General features: G+C 46.7%; 1 protein-coding gene across 6 annotated transcripts in view; it reads left to right on the forward strand.

Moving 5' to 3' along the window:
* Positions 1 to 12,969: 12,969 nt before the first annotated feature.
* Positions 12,970 to 23,472, forward strand: part of MAST2 (microtubule associated serine/threonine kinase 2) — a 256,656-nt gene continuing 246,153 nt past the window's right edge. For all 6 annotated transcript variants that reach the window (XM_031668117.1, XM_031668122.1, XM_031668126.1 and 3 more), the window contains exon 1: positions 12,970 to 13,443. In XM_031668117.1, coding sequence (XP_031523977.1) covers positions 13,267 to 13,443 — 177 coding nt within the window. In that variant the 5' untranslated portion in view covers positions 12,970 to 13,266. The remainder of the gene's footprint in view (positions 13,444 to 23,472) is intronic.

The following is a 23,472-nucleotide window of genomic DNA, read 5'->3' on the forward strand; positions in this document are numbered from 1 at the left end:
CATGTCATTTGCAAACCGGAACAATTTCACTTCTTCCTTTCCAGCTTAGAGATCCTTTATTTATTTTCTTGACTAATTTCTCTGGCTAGGACCCATTTTAACTTTTGACTTTTTTTTTTTTTTGAGATGGAGTCTCGCTCTGTCATCAGGCTGGAGTGCAGTGGCGCAATCTCGGCTCACTGCAAGCTCCGCCTCCTGGGTTCAAGCGATTCTTCTGCTTCAGTCTGCCAAGTAGCTGGGACTACAGGCGCGTGCCACCACGCCCGGCTACTTTTTGTATTTTTATTAGAGACAGAGTTTCACCATATTAGCCAGGATGGTCTCGATCTCCTGACCTTGTGATCCACCTGCCTCGGCCTCCCAAAGTGCTGGGATTACAGGCGTGGGCCACCGCACCTGGCCCAACTTTTGACTTTTTATTCTAATTTGGAACAATTACATTTTAAGCCTGTTGTATAGCTAAATCTTGATATTTCTTTTCATTGTACTTTTATATTAGGTCAATTGTTTCTCCCCATAGCAACTTTTTTTTTAAAGATTTTTAGGCCGGGCGCGGTGGCTCAAGCCTGTAATCCCAGCACTTTGGGAGGCCGAGACGGGCGGATCACGAGGTCAGGAGATCGAGACCATCCTGGCTAACACGGTGAAACCCCGTCTCTACTAAAAAATACAAAAAAAAACTAGCCGGGCGAGGTGGCGGGCGCCTGTAGTCCCGGCTACTCGGGAGGCTGAGGCAGGAGAATGGCGGGAACCCGGGAGGTGGAGCTTGCAGTGAGCTGAGATCGGGCCACAGCACTCCAGCCTGGGTGACAGAGCGAGACTCCGTCTCAAAAAAAAAAAAATAAAATAAAATAAAAAAAAAGATTTTAAAATATTTTTTGCTGGAATACACACTTGTAATGAATTTTTTTTCCAAGAAGAGTACATGGAAGTTGAAATTTCTGAACGATTACATATCCAAAAGTGTAACTGATAAGAAGTTTGATGTTTGGACTTGTTTTCAAAGGAAAATAAATAATTATAACGGGGAAGGAATTGGTTAACAAAGTTTCCCCCACCCAAATACCGAAATAAGGAGTCTTAGGGCACCAAATCTCCTAGGGAGATTCTTCCATTTATTCTCAGGATATATTTAGAATTAACAGGGGAGTATGTGGCTGTCTATGGATAGAGAGAAGGATGTCAAGTAGTGCAGCTGTTCCATAGACAGTCCTCCAATTTATTATTTTGATCTTTGTTTCCCTTCTCAGATGTTCTCTGTTCCTGCTAACTTCAATTTAGAAATTCTCTCTCCCAGGAAGTCTATTTCCACTTCCATTTTAGCCTTTTCTGTGCATAATCTGGATCAGGGGTCCCCAACCTCTGGGCCACCTGGTACCAGTCTGCGGTCCATTAGGAACCCAGGCTGCACAGCACAAGGTGAGTGGCAGGCATGTGAGCATTACTGTCTGAGCTCCACCTCCTGTTAGATTAGCGGCATTAGATTCTCATAGGAGCACGAACCCTATTGTGAACTGGATATGCAACAGATCTATGTTGTGCCCGCCTTAGGATAATCTTTTTTTTTTTTTTTTTTTTAGACGGAGTCTCGCTGTGTCTCCCAGGCTGGAGTGCAGTGGCGTGATCTCGGCTCACCGCAAGCTCCGCCTCCCGGGTTCACGCCATTCTCCCGCCTCAGCCTCCCAAGTAGCTGGGACTACAGGTGCCCGCCACCACGCCCGGCTAGTTTTTTGTATTTTTAGTAGAGACGGGGTTTCACCATGTTAGCCAGGATAGTCTCGATCTCCTGACCTCGTGATCCACCCGCCTCGGCCTCCCAAAGTGCTGGGATTACAGGCTTGAGCCACCGCGCCCGGCCAGGAGAATCTAACTAATGCCTGGTGATCTGAGGTGGAACAGTTTCATCCTGAAACTACCCCCATCCCCCCGGAAAAATGTTCTTCTATGAAACCAGTCCCTGGTACCAAAAAGGTTGGGGACTGCTGTTCTGGACTGTGGCTTTTTCAGCTCTAGTTTATCCATCATTATGATCCTATCTCTGTAAAAAAAAAAAGTGTCTTTTTTTTTTTTTTTTATAATTGCATGGTATTAGATATTGTATTTGTATGCTTTTAGTCTTTTAGGAATTTATCACAGACTGGATTTATTTTATTTATTTTTGGTACAAATTCCATGGGACTTTTGGAAGTGGTGTTGTACAAACACGTGCTCAGCTTTGTACATTAAACAAAGTCTCTTGACTTATATTTCTTAGAAACCAGTGCTGGATGAAGCATAGATTAGAGAAGACAAAAGTAGGAATGGGGAATCCAATTATTTTAGCTGGATTGAGTTCCAGGCTGTCTAAACAAAAATACTATAATAAAAATATTTTTTATTTTTTTTTTGAGACGGAGTCTCACTCTGTCACCCAGCCTGGAGTGCAGTGGTGTGATCTCGGCTCACTGCAAGCTCTGCCTCCCAGGTTTACGCCATTCTCCTGCCTCAGCCTCCCGAGTAGCTGAGACTACAGGCACCCGCCACCTTGCCCGGCTAGTTTTTCGTATTTTTTAGTAGAGACGGGGTTTCACCGTGTTAGCCAGGATGATTTCGATCTCCGGACCTCGTGAACCTCCCGTCTCGGCCTCCCAAAGTGCTGGGATTACAGGCTTGAGCCACTCCGCCCAGCCAATAAAAATAATTTTTAAAACTACATGAGTGTGGTGGCTCAAGCCTGTGATTCCAGCTCTTCAGGAGGCTGAGGAAGAGGATCTCTTGAGCCCAGGAGTTCCAGGATACAGTGATTTATGCCCATGCCACTGTACTCCAGCATGACAGAGTGGACTTCATCTTTAAAAAAATTTTTTGGATGGATACAGTGGCTCACGCCTGTAATCCTAATACTTTGGGAGGCTGAGGTGGGCAGATCATGAAGTCAGGAGTTCAAGACCAGCCTGACCAATATGGTGAAACCCTGTCTCTACTAAAAATACAAAAATTAGCCGGGCATGGTGGCATGCGCCTGTACTACTCGCAGCTACTCGGGAGGCTGAGGCATGAGGATCGCTTGAGGTGGAGGTTGCAGTGAGCCAAGATTGCGCCACTGCACTCCAGCCTGGGTGACAGAGTGAGACTCTGTCTCAAAATAATAATAATAATAAATAAATAAATAACGTTTTGTTTTGTTTTATTTTGAGACCGAGTCTCACTTTGTCACCCAGGCTGGAGTGCAGAGGCACGATCTCTGCTCACTTCAACCTCCACTGCCCAGGTTCAAGTGATCCTTGTGCCTCAGCCTCCTGAGTAGCAGGGATTCCAGGCGTCCGCCGTCATGCCCGGCTAATTTTTGTGTTTTTAGTACAGACAGAGTTTCACCAAGTTTGCCAGGCTGGTCTCAAACTCCTGACCTCAAGTGATCTGCCTGCCTCGGCCTCCCAAAGTGCTGGGATTACAGGCATGAGCCACTGTGCCCCGCCTAAAAAAATTTTTTAAAGGCCCGGCATGGTGGCTCATGCCTGTTACCTCAGCACTTTGGGAGGCTGAGGTGGGTAAATTGCTTGAGGCCAGGAGTTTGAGACCAGCCTGGGCAATATAGTGAGACCCTCATCTCTACAAAACAAATTTTAAAAAAAATTATAAGTAAATAAAAAAAAAAGTTGTGACCTTCTAGCTTCTCCAGCAAAAGAGGTATCAGAATCATTATAGTCAATGATTAAGATAGAAGTTTGGCTACTCGTGGCCAGGCATGGTGGCTCATGCCTGTAATCCTAGCACTTTGGGAGGCCAAGGCGGGCAGATCACTTGAGGTCAGGAGTTGGACACCAGCCTGGCCAACATGGTGAAACTCTGTCTCTACTAAAAATACAAAAAATAGCTAGGCATGGTGGTGCACATCTGTAATCCCAGCTACTCAGGAGGCTGAGGCACAAAAATTGCTTGAACCTGGAATGCGGAGGTTAGTAAGCCGAGATGGCACCACTGCTCTCCAGCCTGTGTGACAAAGTGAGATTGTCTCAAAAAAAAAAAAAAAAATTTGGCTACTTGTTACAGATACCCAAAATAACTGACTTCAACAAGATAGGAGTGTATTTCTCTCTCACATATAGTACAGAAGGCAAGTATGGTAGTTCTGCTCTGTCAGTTCATCCAGGAGCTTTCTTTATTGTTGCACTGTCATTTTTCAGATGTTCTTTCCCATCCCTGTGGTCCGAGATAGATTTCTGCCATGATACTTTCTAAGAAACAGGATGAAAGAATAGACAAAAGAAGAAAGGGAAGATGTGTTTCTTCTCTTTAAGAGCAAAATTCAGAAGCTGCGCTCATCACTTATGCTCACATGTCACTGGCCACAGCTTAGTCACATGATTATACTTAGTCACAAAAGTAAAGAAATTTGTCTTTATTCTCAGTGGCCATGTGTCCAACAATAAGAAGAAGGGGAGAATAGATACTGAGGGACAACTATCTGTTTTTGTCATTATTTCTGTAATAATACAGAAATCATTGAAGCTAATTCTTTTTTTTTTTTTTGAGACGGAGTCTTGCTCTGTTGCCCAGGCTGGAGTGCAGTGGCACCATCTTGGCTCACTGCAACGTCCGCCTCCTGGGTTCAAGCGATTCTCCTGCTTCAGCCTCCTGAGTAGTTGGGATTACAGGTGCCTGCCACCACTCCCGGCTAGTTTTTGTATTTTTAATAGAGACGGGGTTTCACTATGTTGGCCAGGCTGACCTCAGGTGATCTGCCCACCTCGGCCTCCCAAAATGCTGGGATTACAGGTGTAAGCCTCTGTGCCCAGCCCAAAGCTGACTCTTCGAAGAGTAATGTGGGCCCTTTTGAACTACCTAGGGAGTCTTAGAAGAGCAGAGCGTGTTAGAATCACTGAAAGCAGCCTTCTCCAGGAGGGTATGTGTATATTTCCCAGCCCCCTAGAAACACTGAGGGTAATCTCCATTAAGAGGATTAGCAAGTAATCATTGCCTAAGGAAAGGGAGCATAATTATCCCTTTTTTTTTTTTTTTTGAGACGAAGTCTTAGTCTGTCACCAGGCTGGAGTGCAATGGTGTGATCTTGGCTTACTGCAACCTCTGCCTCCTGGGTTTAGGTGATTCTCCTGCCTCAGCCTACCGAGTAGTTGGGATTACAAGTGCCTACCACCACGCTTGGCTAATTTTTGTATTTTTAGTAGAGATACAGTTTGCCATGTTGGCCAGGATAGTCTCGATCTCCTGACTGCGTGATCCACCTGCCTCTGCCTTCCAAAGTGCTGGGATTACAGGCACGAGCCACGGCAGGCGGCCTCCCCTTCTACACTGAGTGTTTAACAGGAAGAGTGGAAGGTCCCTAATAAGTGGGCTTCTTGGGAGAACTTGTGCTGGGGCTACTTGTTTCCCTGGGAGATGACTGTGCTATGCATGGGACATGAAAAAGTGGAGGACTAAGCTTCAATTATGAGAACTCTGGTCTGGGCATCCTTGACTGAGCTTAGTACTGAGGGAAACTGTCCTCCTTCAAAAAAATCTCTGTTGGATTGGAAGGACCTTTCTTGAAAGCAATGTTATGTGGTTTGTATTAGTCTGCTCGGGCTACCACAACAAAATAACACAGGTTAGGTGGCTTAAACAACAGAAATTTATTTTTTTTCACAGTTCTAAAGGCCAGACATCCAAAATCAAGGTTCTAGCCAATTTGGATTCTGGTGGGGGCCCCCTTCCTGGCCTGTAGACAGCTGTCTTCTCACTATGTTCTCACACGGCCCTCCTCAGTGCATGTGCCTTAGGAGAGAGTGAGTGCTCTGGTGTCTCTGCTTATAAGGACATTAATCCCCTAGGATTAGGGACCTACCCTTAAGACCTCATTTAAGCTTAATTACTTCCTTAGAAGTCTCGTCTCCAAATACAGCCACACTAGGTGTTAGGACTTTAATGTACAAATTTAGGGGAGACACCAACATTCAGTCCATAACATGGTCCCAGGGAACAAAGATGTCAATGTGAGAGGTGACAATGTGCTAGCAGCCCTCACTCTCAGCACCTCCTCGGCCTCAGCGTCCACTCTGGGGGCGCTTGAGGAGTCCTTCAGCCCGCCATGGCACCGTGGGAGGCCCTCTCTGGGCTGGCTGAGGCCGGAGCCTCCTCCCTCTGCTTGTGGTGAGGTGTGGAGGGAGAGGCGCGGGCGGGAACCGCGGCTGCGCTCGCTGAACAGTGTGAGTTCCGGTGGGCGCGGGCGCGGGCTCGGTGGGCCCCGCACACAGAGCCGCCGGCAGCCGCTGCCGGCCCAGGGCAGTGAGGAGCTTAGCACCCGGGCCAACAGCTGCGGAGGTTGTGCCAGGTCCCCCAGCAGTGCCGGCCCGAGGGCGCTGCTCTCAAATCCTTAGCTGCCTCCCCGCAGGGCAGGGCTCGGGACCTGCAGCCTGCCATGTCTGAGCTCCCCCCGTTCTGCGGTGGGCTCCCTGACAGTCCTCCCCGACGGGTCTCTCCTCCATGCCTGAGTCTCCCCGACCGAGGGGCGCCCGGTCCCAGGGACAGCCCGAGGGCTGAGGAGTGTAGGCGTGGCTTGGGACTGGCGGACAGCTCCACCTGCATCCCCTATGCAGGATCCACTGGGTGAAGCCAGCTGGGCTCCTGAACCGGATGGGGACTTGGAGAACTTTTATATCTAGCAGGAGGATTGTATGTGCACCAATCAGCACTCTGTGTCTAGCTAAGCTAGTGGGGACTTGAAGAACTTTTCCTCCTAGCATGCTGTGTCTAGCTCAAGGATTGTAAATGCACCAATCAGAACTCTGTGTCTAGCTCAGAGTTTGTAAATACACCAGTCAGCACTCTGTGTCTAGCTCAGGGTTTGTGAATACACCAACTGGTACTCTGTATCTAGCTAACCTAGTGGAGACTTGGAGGACTAGCACTCTGTGACTCTGTGTCTAGCTCAAGGATTGTAAATACACCAATTGGTACTCTGTATCTAGCTAACTCTGTATCTAGCTAACTAGCACTTTGGGACTCTGTCTAGCTCAAGGATTGTAAACTCACCAATCAGCATTCTGTCAAAATGGACCAATCAGCTCTCTGTAAAATGGACCAATCAGCAGGATGTGGGTGGGGTCAGATAAAGGAATAAAAACCGGCTGCCCCAGCCTGCAGTAGCAACCCACTGGGGTACCCTTCTACACTGTGGAAGATTTGTTGTTTTGCTCTTTGCAGTAAATCTTGCTGCTGGTTCACTCTTCGGGTCCACGCTGCTTTTATGAGCTGTAACACTCACTGTGAAGGTCTGCAGCTTCACTCTTGAAGCCAGCGAGACCACGAACCCACTGGGAAGAACGAACAACTCCAGACGTGTTGCCTTTAAGAGTTGTAACACTCACCATGAAGGTCTGCAGTTTCACTCCTGACAGTGAGACCATGAACCCACCAGAAGGAAGAAGCTCCAGACACATCTGAAGGAGTAAACTCCGAACACACCATCTTTAAGAACTGTAACACTCACCATGAGGGTCCCCGGTTTCATTCTTGAAGTCAGTGAGACCAAGAACCCACCAATTCCAGACACAAATGGACTGATCTAATTCTAGCTGACTGTGACTATGGAAGTTGGACTGATCTTCCTTAAGTAGATTTCAAAGATAGCCGCAAGTTCTTCCCCCCAATGTTTTTGGCAATGACTTGCATTGTGACTTATAACTTGCTTTGGCAATGACACAGTTGCTAATGTGGCATCAACAGAGACTTGAAAAGTGCCTTCACATTGTGACTTGCTGTCTCTTTCTCCTCCTGGGATTCCCCTGCCACTGCTGTCATGTGAAGAAGTCCAAGTTAAGCCTGATGGATGGTGAGAGATATATGGGTTAGTCATTCCCACTGCCGTGGTCGATGGCCTGCCAATTCCCATATATGTGACAGAAGCCATTCTAGATGACTTAGCCACCAGCGAGCCAGTCCTCAGCTGACTGCAGATGCATGAGCAAGTCCAGCAGTGATTAGATAAACTGGACCAGACCATAAGAACAGCCCAGTTGGCTCACAACATTGTCAGCTCAATAAATGGTGGTTGTTTTAAGCCACAAATTTTGAGATAGTTTGTTAAATAACAATAGATAAGTGCTATACTTACCTAGTTACTTTTTTTTTTTTTTTGAGACAGAGTTGCATTCTGTTACCCAGGCTGGAGTGCAGTCGTATGATCTTGACTGACTACAACCTCCATCTCCCATGCTCAAATGATCCTCCCACTTTGGCCTCCTGAATAGCTGGGACTATGGGTATGTGCCACCATGCCCAGCTAGTTTTTGTGTTTTTTGTAGAGATGAGATTTTTCCATGTCCCCTAGACTGGTCTCAAAATCCTGGGCTCAAGTGATCGTCCCACCTCCTAAAGTTCTGGGATTACAGGTATGAGCCACGGTGCCCAGCCCATACTTACCTTTTAGAATATAAAACAATCTTGGAGTTCTTACATAATTAAGTAGGAGATACTAGGCTTCCTAATAATATGACATAAGGGGCCTAACTAGAATAAGGATAAGTAATGTGATCATATTTATATTCTAAGAGTATGGTATTGTTCATATCGGTTAAACATCTAACTATGGGTGGCCCTCAGTTCTGAGCACTACACTGGTGTAACCAGTAGCTTAATAGACATCTTCACTTGGATATCTCACTGGCACTTCAGAGCAAACACATCTAAGATGGAAATGACCGTAATCTTTCACACTTTTTTTTCCCTCTTCTGTTCCCTGCCTCAGTTGTCCAAGCCAGAAACTTGGAAACCATTCCTAGGGCTTTTTTCTCTCTCTGCACCCTTGATGCAGTTAACAGGTCCTGTGGTTTCTACTTTCTGGATCTCTCTAAAGTCCACCCACATTCGTCCCTCCCCGCCATCCTTGTCTCAGTACTAGTCACAATCACCTCTCTCTCAGCTAATTATAATATCCTACTAATCTGCACAGGATTTGCTAGTGGAGTGGATATGAAGTATGTGAGAAAGAGAGAACTCAAGGATCACTCCAAGGTTTTGGCCTGAGCAACTGAAAAAAAAAAAAATTGACTTGTCACTTACCGAGCTGGTGAAGACAAGTATAAAAGTGGAGGTGGGGCGGGGTGTGGTGGCTCACGCCGGTAATCCCAGCACTTTGGGAGGCTAAGGTGGGCAGATCACCTGAAGTTAGGAGTTCAAGACCAGCCTGGCCAATGTGGAGAAACCCCGTCTCTACTAAAAATACAAAAATTGGGCGGGTGCAGTGGCATGCACCGGTAATCTTAGCTACTCAGAGGCTGAGGCAGGAGAATAACTTGAATCTGGGAGATGGAGGTTGTGGTAAGTGGAGATTGAGCCACTGCACTTCCAACCTGGACAACAGAGTAAGACTCCATCTCAAAAAAAAAAAAAAAAAAGTGGATGTGGGCCACATTGTGTCACGTTGCTATTTCTGGTTGATGGGAGGCTGAGAAGGTTTCTGGCTGTATTACTTTTGTATTACCATGTAATACAAATATATAATTACCACAAACTGAGAAGCTTAACATAACATGCATTTATTATCTCACAGTTTCTGTCTAGATATATCTTAGCTTGGGTCTTTGCTTCAGGGATTCATCAGGCTTCCACCAAGTTGTGTGGGCTGTGTTCCCATCTGGGTGCTCAACTGGAGAAGGGCCTGTTTCCAAGCTTAGTCTCATTGTTAGGAGAATTCGTTTCTTCCTGCTTGTAGGATTGGACCTACAGACTTTTTTTTGTTTTGGTGCTGTTGGGCTAGAGGCTGTCCTAGAGGTTGCCTGGAGTTTCCTGCCACATGGACCTCTCCATAGGCAGTTCAGAGAACGACAGCTTGCTTTCAAGGCCATTAGGAGTGCAAGAGTGAGTCTTCTAGCAAGACAGAATCTTATATAACATAACATAATCAAGGAAATGATATTACATTACTTTTTTTTGTATTCTATTGGTTGGAAACAAGTCTCAGGCCTCATCTACATTCATGGGAAGGGATTACATAAAGGTGTAAAATACTGGGAGACAGGTAGAGCAGGAGGACTAGCTTAGAGTCTGTCTGCCCAATAACTGTTGCAGTCGCAATATGGAAGGTGAGAAGATAGAATGGGTTCTGGTCCTTAAGTTACCAAGGCTGAGTCAGTGGATTCTCCTGTCAGAGACTGTTGATCTGTAATGGTGATGCAACTATGAAGAGAAGGTTAGAATTATTTTGCAGGGGTGCACAGTAGCAGCACATCTCATTGCCTGGTGGTTGTGATAGCAGTGTCCTGAGATTGTCCCTGAGGTGCAGTCTGTGGGGGCTCCTTGTTTCCTACCAGTTTCATAGGCCTTTTTCTTCTGTCTCTGTTCAGCTCTGTGATCCATTCTATGTAGCCTTCTAAGAAATTACCCCTTAGGTTTAGGATAGCCAGAGTTGTTTCTGTTGTTTGTAACTAAGGATGTGACAGGCCCTGTACATGTACCTGGAATAATTATAAATAGTTGTCACAGCATGGATTAATAGGAGGAGAGGGAGGTAGAGGCCAGATTTGGATGGCCTTGCCAGCCATAGTAAGTTTACACTTCATCTTGAGATTCATTTAACTGGTTTTTTTTTGTTGTTTGTTTTTGTTTTTGTGATGAAGTCTCGCTCTGTCGCCCAGGTTTGAGTTCAGTGGTGTGATCTTGACTCACTGCAAGCTCTGCCTCCCAGGTTCACGCCATTCTCCTGCGTCAGCCTCCTGAGTAGCTGGGACTACAGGTGCCCGCCATCACGCCAGGCTAATTTTTTGTATTTTTAGTAGAGACAGGGTTTCACCATGTTAGCCAGGATGGTCTTGATCTCCTGATCTCGTTATCCACCTGCCTTGGCCTCCCAAAGTGCTGGGAGTACAGTTGTGAGCCACCGTGCCCGGCCTCATTTAACTGCTTTTTTCTTTTTCTTTCTTTCTTTTTTTTTTTTTCTGAGATGCAGTCTTGCTCTGTTGCCCAGGCTGGAGTGCAGTGGCGCGATCTCGGCTCACTGCAAGTTCTGCCTCCCTGGTTCATGCGGTCCTCAGCCTCCTGAGTAGCTGGGACTACAGGTGCCCGCCACCATGCCCGGCTAATTTTTTTTGTATTTTTAGTAGAGACGGGGTTTCACTGTGTCAGCCAGGATGGTCTTGATCTCCTGACCTCATGATCTGCCCTCCTCGGCCTCCCAAAGTGGCGGGAGCCACTGTGCCCAGCCCATTTAACTGTTTTAAGCAAGCGAGTAACATATAGGAAGATTCTTGTGAGGGCTTTTTGAAGGATGAGTTTGAAGACAATGAGACTGGTATAAGTGAACCAGGTAGAAGCCTTTCCCAGTCAAGTAGGTGAGGGAAGATGAGACTTGAGGTGGTGCCAATGGGATGGAAAGAGGAGGCAGATTGGAGAGATAGTGAGGTTATAGAGGCAATAAGACTTGTTCATTTATTGGATGTGAGGAAAGGACAAGGAAGGAGTCCAGGATGATTTCCAGGTTTCTGGTTGAGGTAACTGGATGGGTGGTGAGGAACTGGGGCAGGGAATAGAGGAGCAGGCTGGTGACAGGCTTTAGAGCACATTGGTTATGTGTGTCTTGCCCTTCTCCCAGAAGGAATCCATCACTTTTTCCACTTTTTTTTTTTTTTTGAGACGGAGTCTCGCACTGTCTCCCAGGCTGGCGTGCATTGGCGTGATCTCGGCTCACTGCAAGCTCCCCCTCCCGGCTTCATGCCATTCTCCTGCCTCAGCCTCCTGAGTAGCTGGGACTACAGGTGCCCACCACTACGCCCGGCTAATGTTTTTGTATTTTTAGAGTGACGGGGTTTCACCATGCTAGCCAGGATGGTCTCCATCTCCTGACCTCGTGATCGGCCCGCCTCGGCCTCCCAAAGTGCTGGGATTATAGGCGTGAGCCACCACGCCCGGCCCCCACTTTTTCCACTTTTATAGGAGTTTCCGCACTGTCTTTCTGTCTGCATCTGACAGACCTGGGTTTGAGTCCTGGCTCTGGACTTATAAGCTGTGTGATGTTGAGCATATTATATAACTTCAGCCTATTTCCTCAACTGTAAAATGGAAATACAACTTCTTGTTTGTGTATATGTGAATTGAATGCATAGTGTGTGGTATCCAGTGGGCACTCCACAGTGTTGGCTATTTTTACTACTCAGAAAGGGGTTAGGGAAGAGGCCCAGGACAAATCAGTGAAGGCTTTAGGCAAGGCTTCTAGGTCAAAAGAGGAAAAACACAACATGTGGCAGACCAGCTGAAGCCAGAGGGAGGCCAGAGCTGAGCTACCACCACATGTTGCTGAGCAGATGAGTCACTGCAGGCAGCAGGTCAGGCTACCCAGGCCACAGCAGACTGGGCTGGGCTCTACACGATGACTTCATTGTATGCCTTTTTTGTCCTTTCCTCCTCCCAGAAGGAATCCATCACTTTTTCCACTTTTATAGGCGTTTCCACACTGTCTTACTGTCCGGAAAGAGCAAACACAGTGGAAAGGGACAGAAAAGCCAGAATTACGTCTAGTTTGATCACTAATTTGCTGGGTGACCTGGTGCATTTCACTTCGCCTCAGTGTCTTCATCTGTAATATGAGAATGCGCAGATTTGCCTCCTAAGTGTGATGTGAGAATTAGGTGAGGGTTGGCAGGCACTAAATAAAATGGCACGCATTAGCCTTCTATTCATTAGTTGTGTTATTCTGTCTCCTTCCTGCTCCCGGCCCCTCTCTCCCTAGTTCCTTGAGGACACCGATGGACTCGAACTCATTTTTGGGTCCCCAGCACTGAGCTTGGCCCGGCAATTTCATGAATGGATGAATGAAAGATTCAATGGGAGTCCGCAGCCGCTGCCGGCGCGCCGAGAGCCCCGCCCCCTTCTGGTCCTCCGACTGCGCGCCAGGGCCACGGGCGGGTCCTTCGCGACCGTTCCCTGGCGCGTGCGCGGGAGGCGGCGCGCGGCCGGAGGTGGCGGGCGGGCTCCCGGTGCGCGCGCGTGAGGGGCGGGGCCGGCCGGAGGCTGGCTGTAGGCAGGCGGCTGAGCCGGCGGCGGGTGGCCTGCCCAGCGTGTGCCGGGTGGCGAGGCGGGGCGGCAGCGATGCTGTCTCTTCCGTGAGGAGCGCAGAGAAGGTCGCGGCGCCCGAGGCCCCAGAAGGCTCGAAGGCGCCGCTGGCTGGGGTCGGTGGCTTCAGGCGTCCGCCCGGCCATGGTGGCCGCGGGCGGTGGTTGGCGCGGCTGCGCTGCGGCCCGGGGCAGTGCGGGGCCGGGACAGTCGCGGCGCTGACGCCCGCGGGCCCCAGCTGCAGATATGAAGCGGAGCCGCTGCCGCGACCGACCGCAGCCGCCGCTGCCCGACCGCCGGGAGGATGGAGTTCAGCGGGCGGCGGAGCTGCCCCAGTCCTTGCCCCCGCGCCGGCGAGCGCCGCCCGGGAGGCAGCGGCTAGAGGAGCGGACGGGCCCCGTGGGGCCCGAGGGCAAGGAGCAGGTAGGGCGGGTTGGGATCCGGGCGGGGGAACCTGAATGGAAGCCGTGGGGGAGGGGATCTCCGGCGGGAGGACCCGGGCTGGAGCTTTGGAGGGGTGGGGTCTGAATAGTTACGGGGGAGGAGTGGGAGGTCTGGGGAGGCCGAGAGATGGGGAGTGGAGAAATGGAAGTGGTGGCCTGGGGTTGAATTGGAAATGGGGGAGTAGAAGATGAAAAATTGGTGCAGGAGGTAGTCAGGGGTTCTGGATGGGGCGAAAGGACGCTGGAATGTGGGCTGAGTGTGTGAGCTGCAACGAGTAGGCTTACGAAAGAGGCGTTGAGTTATCCGTAGGAGTAAATAGTGTAAGATGGGGAAAGTCAATTTGATATAGTATTATTCTGTTTCCTAGAGGTTGTCCTTAAAATTGTAAAAACGGATGACACTCCCAAGCATTCTCTGATTTGGCCATCATTATACTTTTGTACCAGTGTGTTCACAATCATTGTTAAGGCTCTCTTTACCAACCATCTATTTCACAAGAAAGCACGTGTGAAACACCTGCATGTGAGCAGTCTTAAGCCCAATTTTGTGAACAGAATTCGTAGATCTATCGTTTGCCTTCTAGTTTTCCACTGAAATACATTATTGGGAAAACACAGCAGCATATAAATATTCATGGAGTTTCTGAATGAACAGGATGTGTTTATATAATTTATTAGTCAAGAGTAGGTGTATTTATGAGTAGGGGATAAAGGTCAGTTTTATCAGGCAGGAGAAGCTGCCACTAGTAGCGGTAGTAAGTTTAGTGAAACGATAGTAAGTGATCCTTGGTCTTGTTGGATTTGCAAAAAAATGTCCTGTAGTAATGAACTCTAGTGACAGCTTTCCTTTTGTTCAGTTCTATTCGGAATCCTAGTGACTTCATCCTTGAATATTTTAAGACTTCTTATAGGTCTCTTACCTCTTTTCTCTCAGATAATTGGCATTTTCCTTAGTCACTTTTTTTTTTTTTTGAGACGAAGTCTCGCTTTGTGGCCCCGGCGAGAGTGCAGTGGTGCTATTTCGGCTCACTGCAACCTCTACCTCCTGGATTCAGGCTATTCTCCTGCCTCAGCCTCCCGAGTAGCTGGGATTACAGGTGCCCATCACCATGCCCAGCTAATTTTTTTTGTATTTTTAGTAGAGACACGGTTTCACCATGTTGGCCAGGCTGGTCTCGAACTCCGACCTCAGGTAATCTGCCTGCCTCGGCCTCCCAAAGAGCTGGGATTACAGGCATGAGCCACTGTGCCCGGCCCTTTAGACGCTTTAAAAATTATATACCATGCTAGGTAGCCCTTGGACTTTTCCCCTGTTTTGTTCTTCCACCTCTTATTCCCCACTGAGCCCTGAGGAGACTGCACCATTGACCATCTCTGCCCCTGCTTCCAGCTGCTGAGCATTGTCCTCTTGCTGTAATTTACTCCCCCGTGTGCCTACTACTTGTCTTTTACATTCTCTACAGTATCATCTAGTCAAAACTTGTAAAATGAACTTGAAGTCCAGATCCTTTCCTGTCTCAGTATACCTGTCCAGTTGACCTTACTGCATATTTCATGGAAGAGTTCAAGATTACTTGATTTTTCCCTCCTCTTTATTTTATGATTTTTGTGTTTACTCATCCTTAGCTTCAGTCTCAGAGAAAGAAGTATTCATCCTCCTCTCTGAGGCTAATTTCTCTACTTATGTCCTTGATTTCATCCTCTTTTGTTTGCGTTAGACCCTTGTTATTCTCTTTGTTTTATATCACAAATAAAAACAAAACAACGTAATTGCCCTGAATTGTGTAACCTACCCAAACTACTTTGTTATCTCTTGTTTCCCCAGCAACCTTCTTGAAAAATGAGTTTGTACTCAGTGTCTTAGCATCCTCACCTTGTATACATCCCTAATATGGTTTGGCTTCTTCACTTATACTTTCCCAAAACTTGATGTCTTTAAGGTCACCAAAACCTTTTTTTGTGTAGGATTACTTGTTTATTGAGGTTTGACAAATCAAAGGTTCATTCAGTCCATGAAATATTACAGAATGAGTACCTGTATGATCATAACTCACATGAGGATGGAGAACATTCCCAGTAGCCTGGAATGCTCCCTGTAGCTTTCTCCTAGCGCTACCCTTTTACAGATGTAACCTTCCTCACCACTTCTGTCACTATAGGTTTGTTTTGAACTAATACTTCATATAAATGGAATCATAGTCTACTCTTTTGTGACCAAATTCTTTCATTCAGATCATGTCTTTTTTTTTTTTTTGAGACGGAGTCTCGCTCTGTCGCCCAGGCTGGGATGCAGTGGCCGGATCTCAGCTCACTGCAAGCTCCACCTCTTGGGTTTACGCCATTCTCCTGCCTCAGCCTCCTGCGTAGCTGGGACTACAGGCGCCCGCCACCTCGCCCGGCTAGTTTTTTGTATTTTTTAGTAGAGACAGGGTTTCACTGTGTTAGCCAGGATGATCTCGATCTCCTGACCTCGTGATCTGCCCGTCTCGGCCTCCTAAAGTGCTGGGATTACAGGCTTGAGCTACCGCACCTGGCCCACATCACGTCTTGAGACTTATCCATGTTGTTGCTTGTAGAAACAGTTCTTTTTCATTGCTGTGTAATTTTCTATTGTGTGAATGTATTGTGATGGTTACTAAAACTTATTTTTCTTTTGAGACAGGATCTCACTCAGGCTGGAGTGTAGTAGTGCAGTCATAGCTCATAGCGTGAACTCCCGGGCTCAAGTGATCCTCCTCCCTCAGCCTCCCAAGTAGCTGGGACCACAGGCACATACCACCATGCCTGGCTAATTTTTTCTTTTTCTTTTTCTTTTTGAGATGGAGTCTTGCTCTTTTACCCAGGCTGGAGTGCAGTGGTGCATTCTCGGCTCACTGCAACCTCTGCCTTCCGGGTTCAAGCAATTCTCCTGTCTCAGCCTCCCGAGTAGCTGGGATTATAGGCATGCACCACCATGCCTGGCTAATTTTGTATTTTTAGTGGAGATGGGGTTTCGCTATGTTGGCCAGGCTAGTCACGAGCTCCTAACCTCAGATGATCTGCCCTCCTTGGCCTCCCAAAGTGCTGGTATTACAGGTCTGAACTACCACAGCCTAATTTTTTATTTTTTGTAGAGGTGGTATCTTACCGTGTTGCTCAGGCTAGCCTGAACTCCTGGGCTCAAGTAATTCTCCCACCTTGACCTCCCAAAGTGCTGGGATTACAGGGATGAGTGCCCGGCTTGTTTTTCAAATTATAATGTAATTCATGGCTACTTGTGAAAAGTTTTCATTGTGAAATAGTTACAGAGATAAATATGTAAAAGTCCTGGGAACCTTTAAATTACTAAATCTGATAGTCTTTTCCTCCTCTTGTCTGACCTCTGTGAACTGTCACTGTTGACTGTGTGTTCCTTGTTGACATTGTTTTCTTTTTTTTCATATTATAATATCCATTCTGTTACTGCTTCTCTGACTGCTCTCTTGTATGTGTCTTTGTCTGTTTTCTCTTCCTGTTCCCTAAATGTTCCTTGAGGACATGTCCTCTGTCCTTAGCTTGATCCTTTATTGTACTCTATTTAGCAGGCTCACCCTGTTTGTAGATGTTGAGGATGTAGAACAAGGGTCTGCAGTCCTCTTTATTTATGGCATTATGTCATAGAACATCCTTGTAAAGTGAGGTGAGTCTCTTTAGGTGTGACCTCTTTCCTTAGCTCTACATTTCCATTTTTGTGCTTAACATTTCCACCATAGACTCATCATTTGTGTTCTTAACATTTGTAATTTTTTTTTTTTTTTGAGACAGGGTCTCACTTTGTTGCCCAGGCTGGAGTGCAGTGGTGGGATCTCAACTTACTGCAACCTTCGCCTCCCAGGCTCAAGTGATTCTCCTGCTTCAGCCTCCGCAGTAACTGGGATTACAGGCACCTGCCACCATGCCTGGCTAATTTTTGTATTTTTAGTAGAGACGGGGTTTCACCATGTTGGCCAGGCTGATATTGAATCTTGACTTCAGATGATCCACCTGCCTCGGCCTCCCAAAGTGCTGGGATTACAGGTGTGAGCCACTGTGCCCAGCCTAACATTTGTGATTTTTATAATTTGATAGTGACCTTGAAAGTTCATAATTTGTAATAATTTATGATTTTAAAAAGGCCAAAATTTTCATTGTGTGTGTTGAGACTGGTTGAATTCTATTTATTTGGGTAGTAAGAGCCCAACTGATCAGCAAGCATCTACATCTCACACATACCTTTTTTTCCCTTTCTCATGACGTGGAACAGTGCTTGTTATACTTTTTTATTATACTGGTATTTAGGAATAAGTTCTAATCAGGATGTAGGACTTGGATTTCCAGAAGGTCAGTGGTTTACTGTATCATGAAAATAGAATAATTTCTCTGTTGAAATGTGCTTCTCTCTGTATCTTTCCTTTTTGTCATCAAACATGAAATTACATCCATGGCTTTTTTGTTGTTGTTGTTGTTTGAGATGGAGTCTTGCTCTGTTGCCCAGGCTGGAGTGCAGTGGCACGGTCTCGTCTCACTGTAACCTCCGCCTCCCAGGTTCAAGCATTTCTCCTGTCTCAGCCTCCCAAGTAGCGCATGGCTAGGTAATTTTTTGTATTGTAATAGAGACGGGGTTTCACCGAGTTGCCCAGGCTGGTCTCAAACTCCTGAGCTCAGGCAATCCACCTGCCTCGGCCTTCCGAAGTGTTAGGATTACAGGTGTGAGCCACCGCGCCCAGCCCACATCTGTGATCTTTTACTTCTCCTTCTCCTTTGACTCCCTTAGCCAGTCTGGCATTAGGTTCTCTCGATTCTACCTTCATGAAATCTTTCAAACCATTATTCCCATTGTCACTACCTTAATTCCATATTTATAAGCTTTACTCTTGGTTGTTGCAGTATCTTAACTGTATTTACTCAGTCTTCAGTCTTAACCTCTAATATATTTCATGTTCTATTAACAAAAGATTGGAACTCATTGCCTCTCTGGCTAATGGTAAGTGCTTTATAAATACTTGTTAAATGTTCATTTCATTTCTCTATATTCATATACCTTTATTAACTTCTTATTACCCATAGAATTAAGCCTGAAGATGTTGGCATTCAAGATCTACTTGATACTTAGCACTTTTTGTTAGAAGAGTCAAAGTTAGATGCCACTTCTCTTGGTTCCTTAGGACCCTCTGTTTTTCTCGATCATGGCATACATTACTGAAATTATCTTGTGTCTCTCATTAGTTATTTGTGTATTTATTAGAAACATAGATATTTGCTCAATGTCCTAATTGATTGTAAGTCAATCAAGTGAATTCCTCTGAGGCTGTCTTATTCATCATGGTATCTTCAGCCTCTAGTATTTTAACTGGTATGTAATAGACATTCAGTAAGTATTTGTTTATTGTTAGGCACTTTGATAGTCATCAGTTTGAAAAGCTCTTTTTCTCTGCCTCTGCATATTAAAATTCTACTCAGTTTTCCAAGCCTAACTCAAATGCCACAGAAACTTCCGTGAGGCCAGGTGTGGTGGCTCATGCTTGTAATCCCAGCACTTCGGGAGGTTGAGCACGCGGGTTACTTGAGCTCGGGAGTTTGAGACCAGACTGAGCAACATGGTGAAACCCCATCTCTACAAAAAATTAGTTGGGGTTGGTGATGCATGCCTGTGGTCCCAGCTGCTTGGAAGGCTGAGGTGTGGGACCCCAGAAAGCTGAGGCTGCAGTGAGCCAAGGGTACCACTGCACTCCAGTCTGGGTGACAGAGTGAGACCATGTCTCAAAAAGAAAGCAAAAAAAAAAAAAAAAAAAGAACACCACACACACACACACACAGAAACTCTTCTGCAAGGTTGTTTTTCCACATGGGATCCTTGGAGGATCCTTGATTGGGCTTCAGGAAATCTGTGAATGTCCTGAAATTCCAGTTCTCAAAATTCTGTGGTTTAAAAAATGAAAGCTTAGATTCCAAGAGATTAAATGCAAAAATGGTTGGAAAGCACATAATAAGCAGGTGCTTAATAAGTAGTCTTATCTCATTTTGTTTCTGTAACACATTGTTTGATCCATTCCTGGGCATATAAAGTAGATACTGAATAAATATTTGCTGAATGAAAGGATGAATCAGTGTTTTAGCACTTTCGTCCTCTGTGTTCATTTGTATTTCATTTCTAAGTTGCATGTTATTGAAGGTAAGAACTATGTCATAATGTTATCTAACAATGCAGAGCCAAAGGCTTTGCTCACAATAGGTGCCCAGTAATTATTTATTGAATGAATGAATGGAGAATGATTCAAATATTTTGAATTTTGGTAATTTGAGTAATAATGGTTGTATGATAGGAGTAGACAAGTAAAGGAAATACAATATTTTTGGGGATAGGAGAAGATGAGTCCAACTTTAGTTCCTAAAATACTCTCAGTGTGACAGGAATTTAAAAAAATTATTTTAATGGAAATCAGAACCTCTTTCCTCTGTATTACAGGGTTAGTACATTGGGAAAAGCATAAGGCAGAAAGCACATAGAAGGGAAGCTGCATAATATGTATAGCAAACTATACTCAGCTTGGTATTGCCAGACCCAGAGCTTTACGTTGAAGGCATAAATGCTAAATTAGACACTAAAGAAGCCTTGATTGTAGAGGGTCTTTAGTATGATATAAAAGGATAATTGGCCAGGTGTGGTGACTCACACCTGTAATCCCAGCACTTTGGGAGGCCAAGGCAGGTGGATCACCTAAGTTTAGGAGTTCGAGACCAGCCTGGCCAACATGATGAAACCCCGTCTCTACTAAAAATATAAAAATTAGCCAGGCGTGGTGGGCGCCTGTAATCCCAGCTACTTGGGAGGTGGAGGCAGGAGAATCGCTTGAACCCTGGAGGTGGAGGTTGCGGTGAGCCAAGATTGCGCCACTGCACTCCTGCCTGGGCCACAGAGCGAGAGTCCCAATCCCGAAAAATCCATCTCAAAAAAAAAAGGATAAGTAGGGGAGCAGTATATTCTTTCTTTTTTTGAGATGGAGTCTTGCTCTGTCACCCAGGCTGGAGTGCAGTGGCGCGATCTTGGCTCACCTCAACCCCCGCCTCCTGGGTTCAAGCGATTCTCCTGCCTCAGTCTCCCAAGTAGCTGGGATTACAGGCATTCGCCGCCACGCCTGGCTAATTTTGTATTTTTAGTAGAGATGGAATTTCTCCATGTTAGTCAGGCTGGTCTTGAACTCCCGACCTCAAGTAATCCACCCTGCTCGGCCTCCTAAAGTGTTGGGATTACAGGTGTGAGCCACCCTGTCTAATCGGGAGCAGTATATTCTTTTTTTTTTTTGAGATGAAGTCTTGCTCTTGTCTCCCAGGCTGGAGTGCGATGGCGCAATCTTGGCTCACTGCAACCTCCACCTGTCGGGTTCAAGCAATTCTCCTGCCTTAGCCTCCCTAGTTGCTGGGATGCCACCATGCCCGGCTAATTTTTTTTGAGGTGGAGTCTCACTCAGTCACCCAGGCTGGAGGGCAGTGGTGTGATCTTGGCTCACCGCAAGCTCCGCCTCTCGGGTTCCCACCATTCTCCTACCTCAGCCTCCCGAGTCACTGGGACTACAGGCTCCCGCCAGCAGGCCCGGGTAATTTTTTTTGTATTTTTGGTAGAGACGGGGTGTCACCGTGTTAGCCAGGATGGTCTCGATTTCCTGACCTCGTGATTTGCCCGTCTCGGCCTCCCAAATGCTAGGATTACAGGTGTGAGCCACTGTGCCCGGCTTAATTTTTTTATTTTATTTTATTTTTTTTGAGACGGAGTCTCGCTCTGTTGCCCAGGCTGGAGTGCAGTGGCTGGATCTTGGCTCACTGCAAGCTCTGCCTCCCGGGTTCATGCCATTCTCCTGCCTCAGCCTCCCGAGTAGCTGGGACTACAGGCGCCTGCCACCTCGCCCGGCTAGTTTTTTTCTATTTTTTAGTAGAGACGGGGTTTCACCGTGTTAGCCAGGATGGTCTCGATCTCCTGACCTCGTGATCCGCCCGCCTTGGCCTCCCAAAGTGCTGGGATTACAAGCTTGAGCCACTGCGCCCGGCCAATTTTTGTATTTTTAGTAAAGATGAGTTTTCACCATGTTGGCCAGGCTGGTCTCGACCTCCTGACCTCAGGTGATCCGCTGGCCTCGGCCTCCCAAAGTGCTGGGATTACAGGTGTGAGCCACTGCTCCTGGCCCGGGAACAGTATATTCTTACTTGTGTTTTAGTTGGATTACTCTGGCAACTGTGTGGAGGATAGGATGCTGTTTGAGACATGAGCATTGAGAAATCTTCTGAGGTTTCAATGCAAAAGTTTATTAGACCTCCTTTCCTTCTTATCCAGGGTATGGGTAAGGGCTAGCTCCTGAAAAGCTGTTAACTTTGAAATATTTAGTTTCATCAAAAGTACTGGGAGCAGAGAGCCTATGCTGGCTGAAGCAGGTTGGCAAATGTTCCCTGATGAGGTTGGGACACATGTGCTTACAGAGTTTTCCCATCTTTGTTCAACTGGATGTCTCTTGGCCTAAAGATCAATCTGTAAGCTTTTTTAAAATTTATTTTATTTTTTGGAGATGGAGTCTCGTATTGTCGCCGGGCTAGAGTGCAGTGGTGCAATCCTGGCTCACTGCAAGCTCCGCCTCCCAGGTTCAAATGATTCTCCTGCCTCAGCCTCCTGAGTAGCTGGGATTACAGGTGCCCACCACCATGCCCGGCTAATTTTTTGTATTTTTAGTAGAGATGGGGTTTCACTATGTTGGCCAGGCTGGTCTCGAATGCCTGACCTCATGATCCACCCACCTCGGCCTCCCAAAGTTCTGGGATTACAGATGTGAGCCACTGTGCCCGGCCTTTTTAAAAAAACAAAACAAAACAAAAAAAAACTGCTAGTCACTCACCGTTCCCTGGGTTGGGACTATCAGAGAAAGCCATATATTGCAGTCAGTACGTCTCCCTTATTGCTGGTCTTAGCTGCTGTTTCATTCTTTGATAAATTTGCCACCTAATTTTGTACTTTCTTGGTGAAACCCCTATAGTACCTTCGTAATTATTTCTTTTCATCAGTAGTTGTTGTTTTTCATCATTAATACACATACTTGGGGTTCCAAAGGAGTTTGAAAACTGGGGTTGTTGGATCAATGGCTATCCCCGGTGGAAGAGGAAAAAGTCATCAAGGGAAATCGTGAGGCTAGGAGTGGAGAGCAGAGGCTAGAGGCCTAGAGAATAAGGACTTACACACAATGCACTATTAATGAAGTGTAGTTTACCACCTTTTAATTTTAGTATTGGACCTCATTGCTAACTCCCAAGTATTCTCCTTTTCTCTGTACTAGAGCTGTGAATACAGTGGATGTGCAGTACATAATTGATGGGAAAATTGACATCAACTTGAGCCTCCTAGTTCCATGTTCATTAGGTACATTTTATCTTTACCAACAATTGTTCCGCCACTAAAATCTTAGGGGCCGGGCGCGGTGGCTCAAGCCTGTAATCCCAGCACTTTGGGAGGCCGAGGCGGGTGGATCACGAGGTCAGGAGATCGAGACTATCCTGGCTAACATGGTGAAACCCCGTCTCTACTAAAAATACAAAAAACTAGCCGGGTGCGGTAGCGGGCGCCTGTAGTCCCAGCTACTTGGGAGGCTGAGGCGGGAGAATGGCGTGAACCCGGGGGGCGGAGCTTGCAGTGAGCCGAGATTGCGCCACTGCACTCCAGCCTGGGAGACACAGTGAGACTCCGTCTCAAAAAAAAAAAAAAAAATAAAATAAAATCTTAGGGTTTTTTTTGAGACGGAGTCTCGCTCTGTCACCCAGGCTGGAGTGCAGTGGCATGATCTTGGCTCACTGCAACCTCCGCCTCCCAGGTTCAAGTGATTCTCCTGCCTCAGCCTCCTAAATAGCTGAGATTACAGGTGTGTGCTACCACACCTGACTACTTTTTGTATTTTTATTAGAGATGAAGTTTCACTGTGTTGGCCATTCTGTTCTCAAACTCCTGACCTCAGGTGATCTGCCTGCCTCGGCCTCCCAA

Source organism: Papio anubis, chromosome 1, assembly GCF_008728515.1.
Source record: "Papio anubis isolate 15944 chromosome 1, Panubis1.0, whole genome shotgun sequence".
Classification (NCBI taxonomy): Eukaryota; Metazoa; Chordata; class Mammalia; order Primates; family Cercopithecidae; genus Papio; species Papio anubis.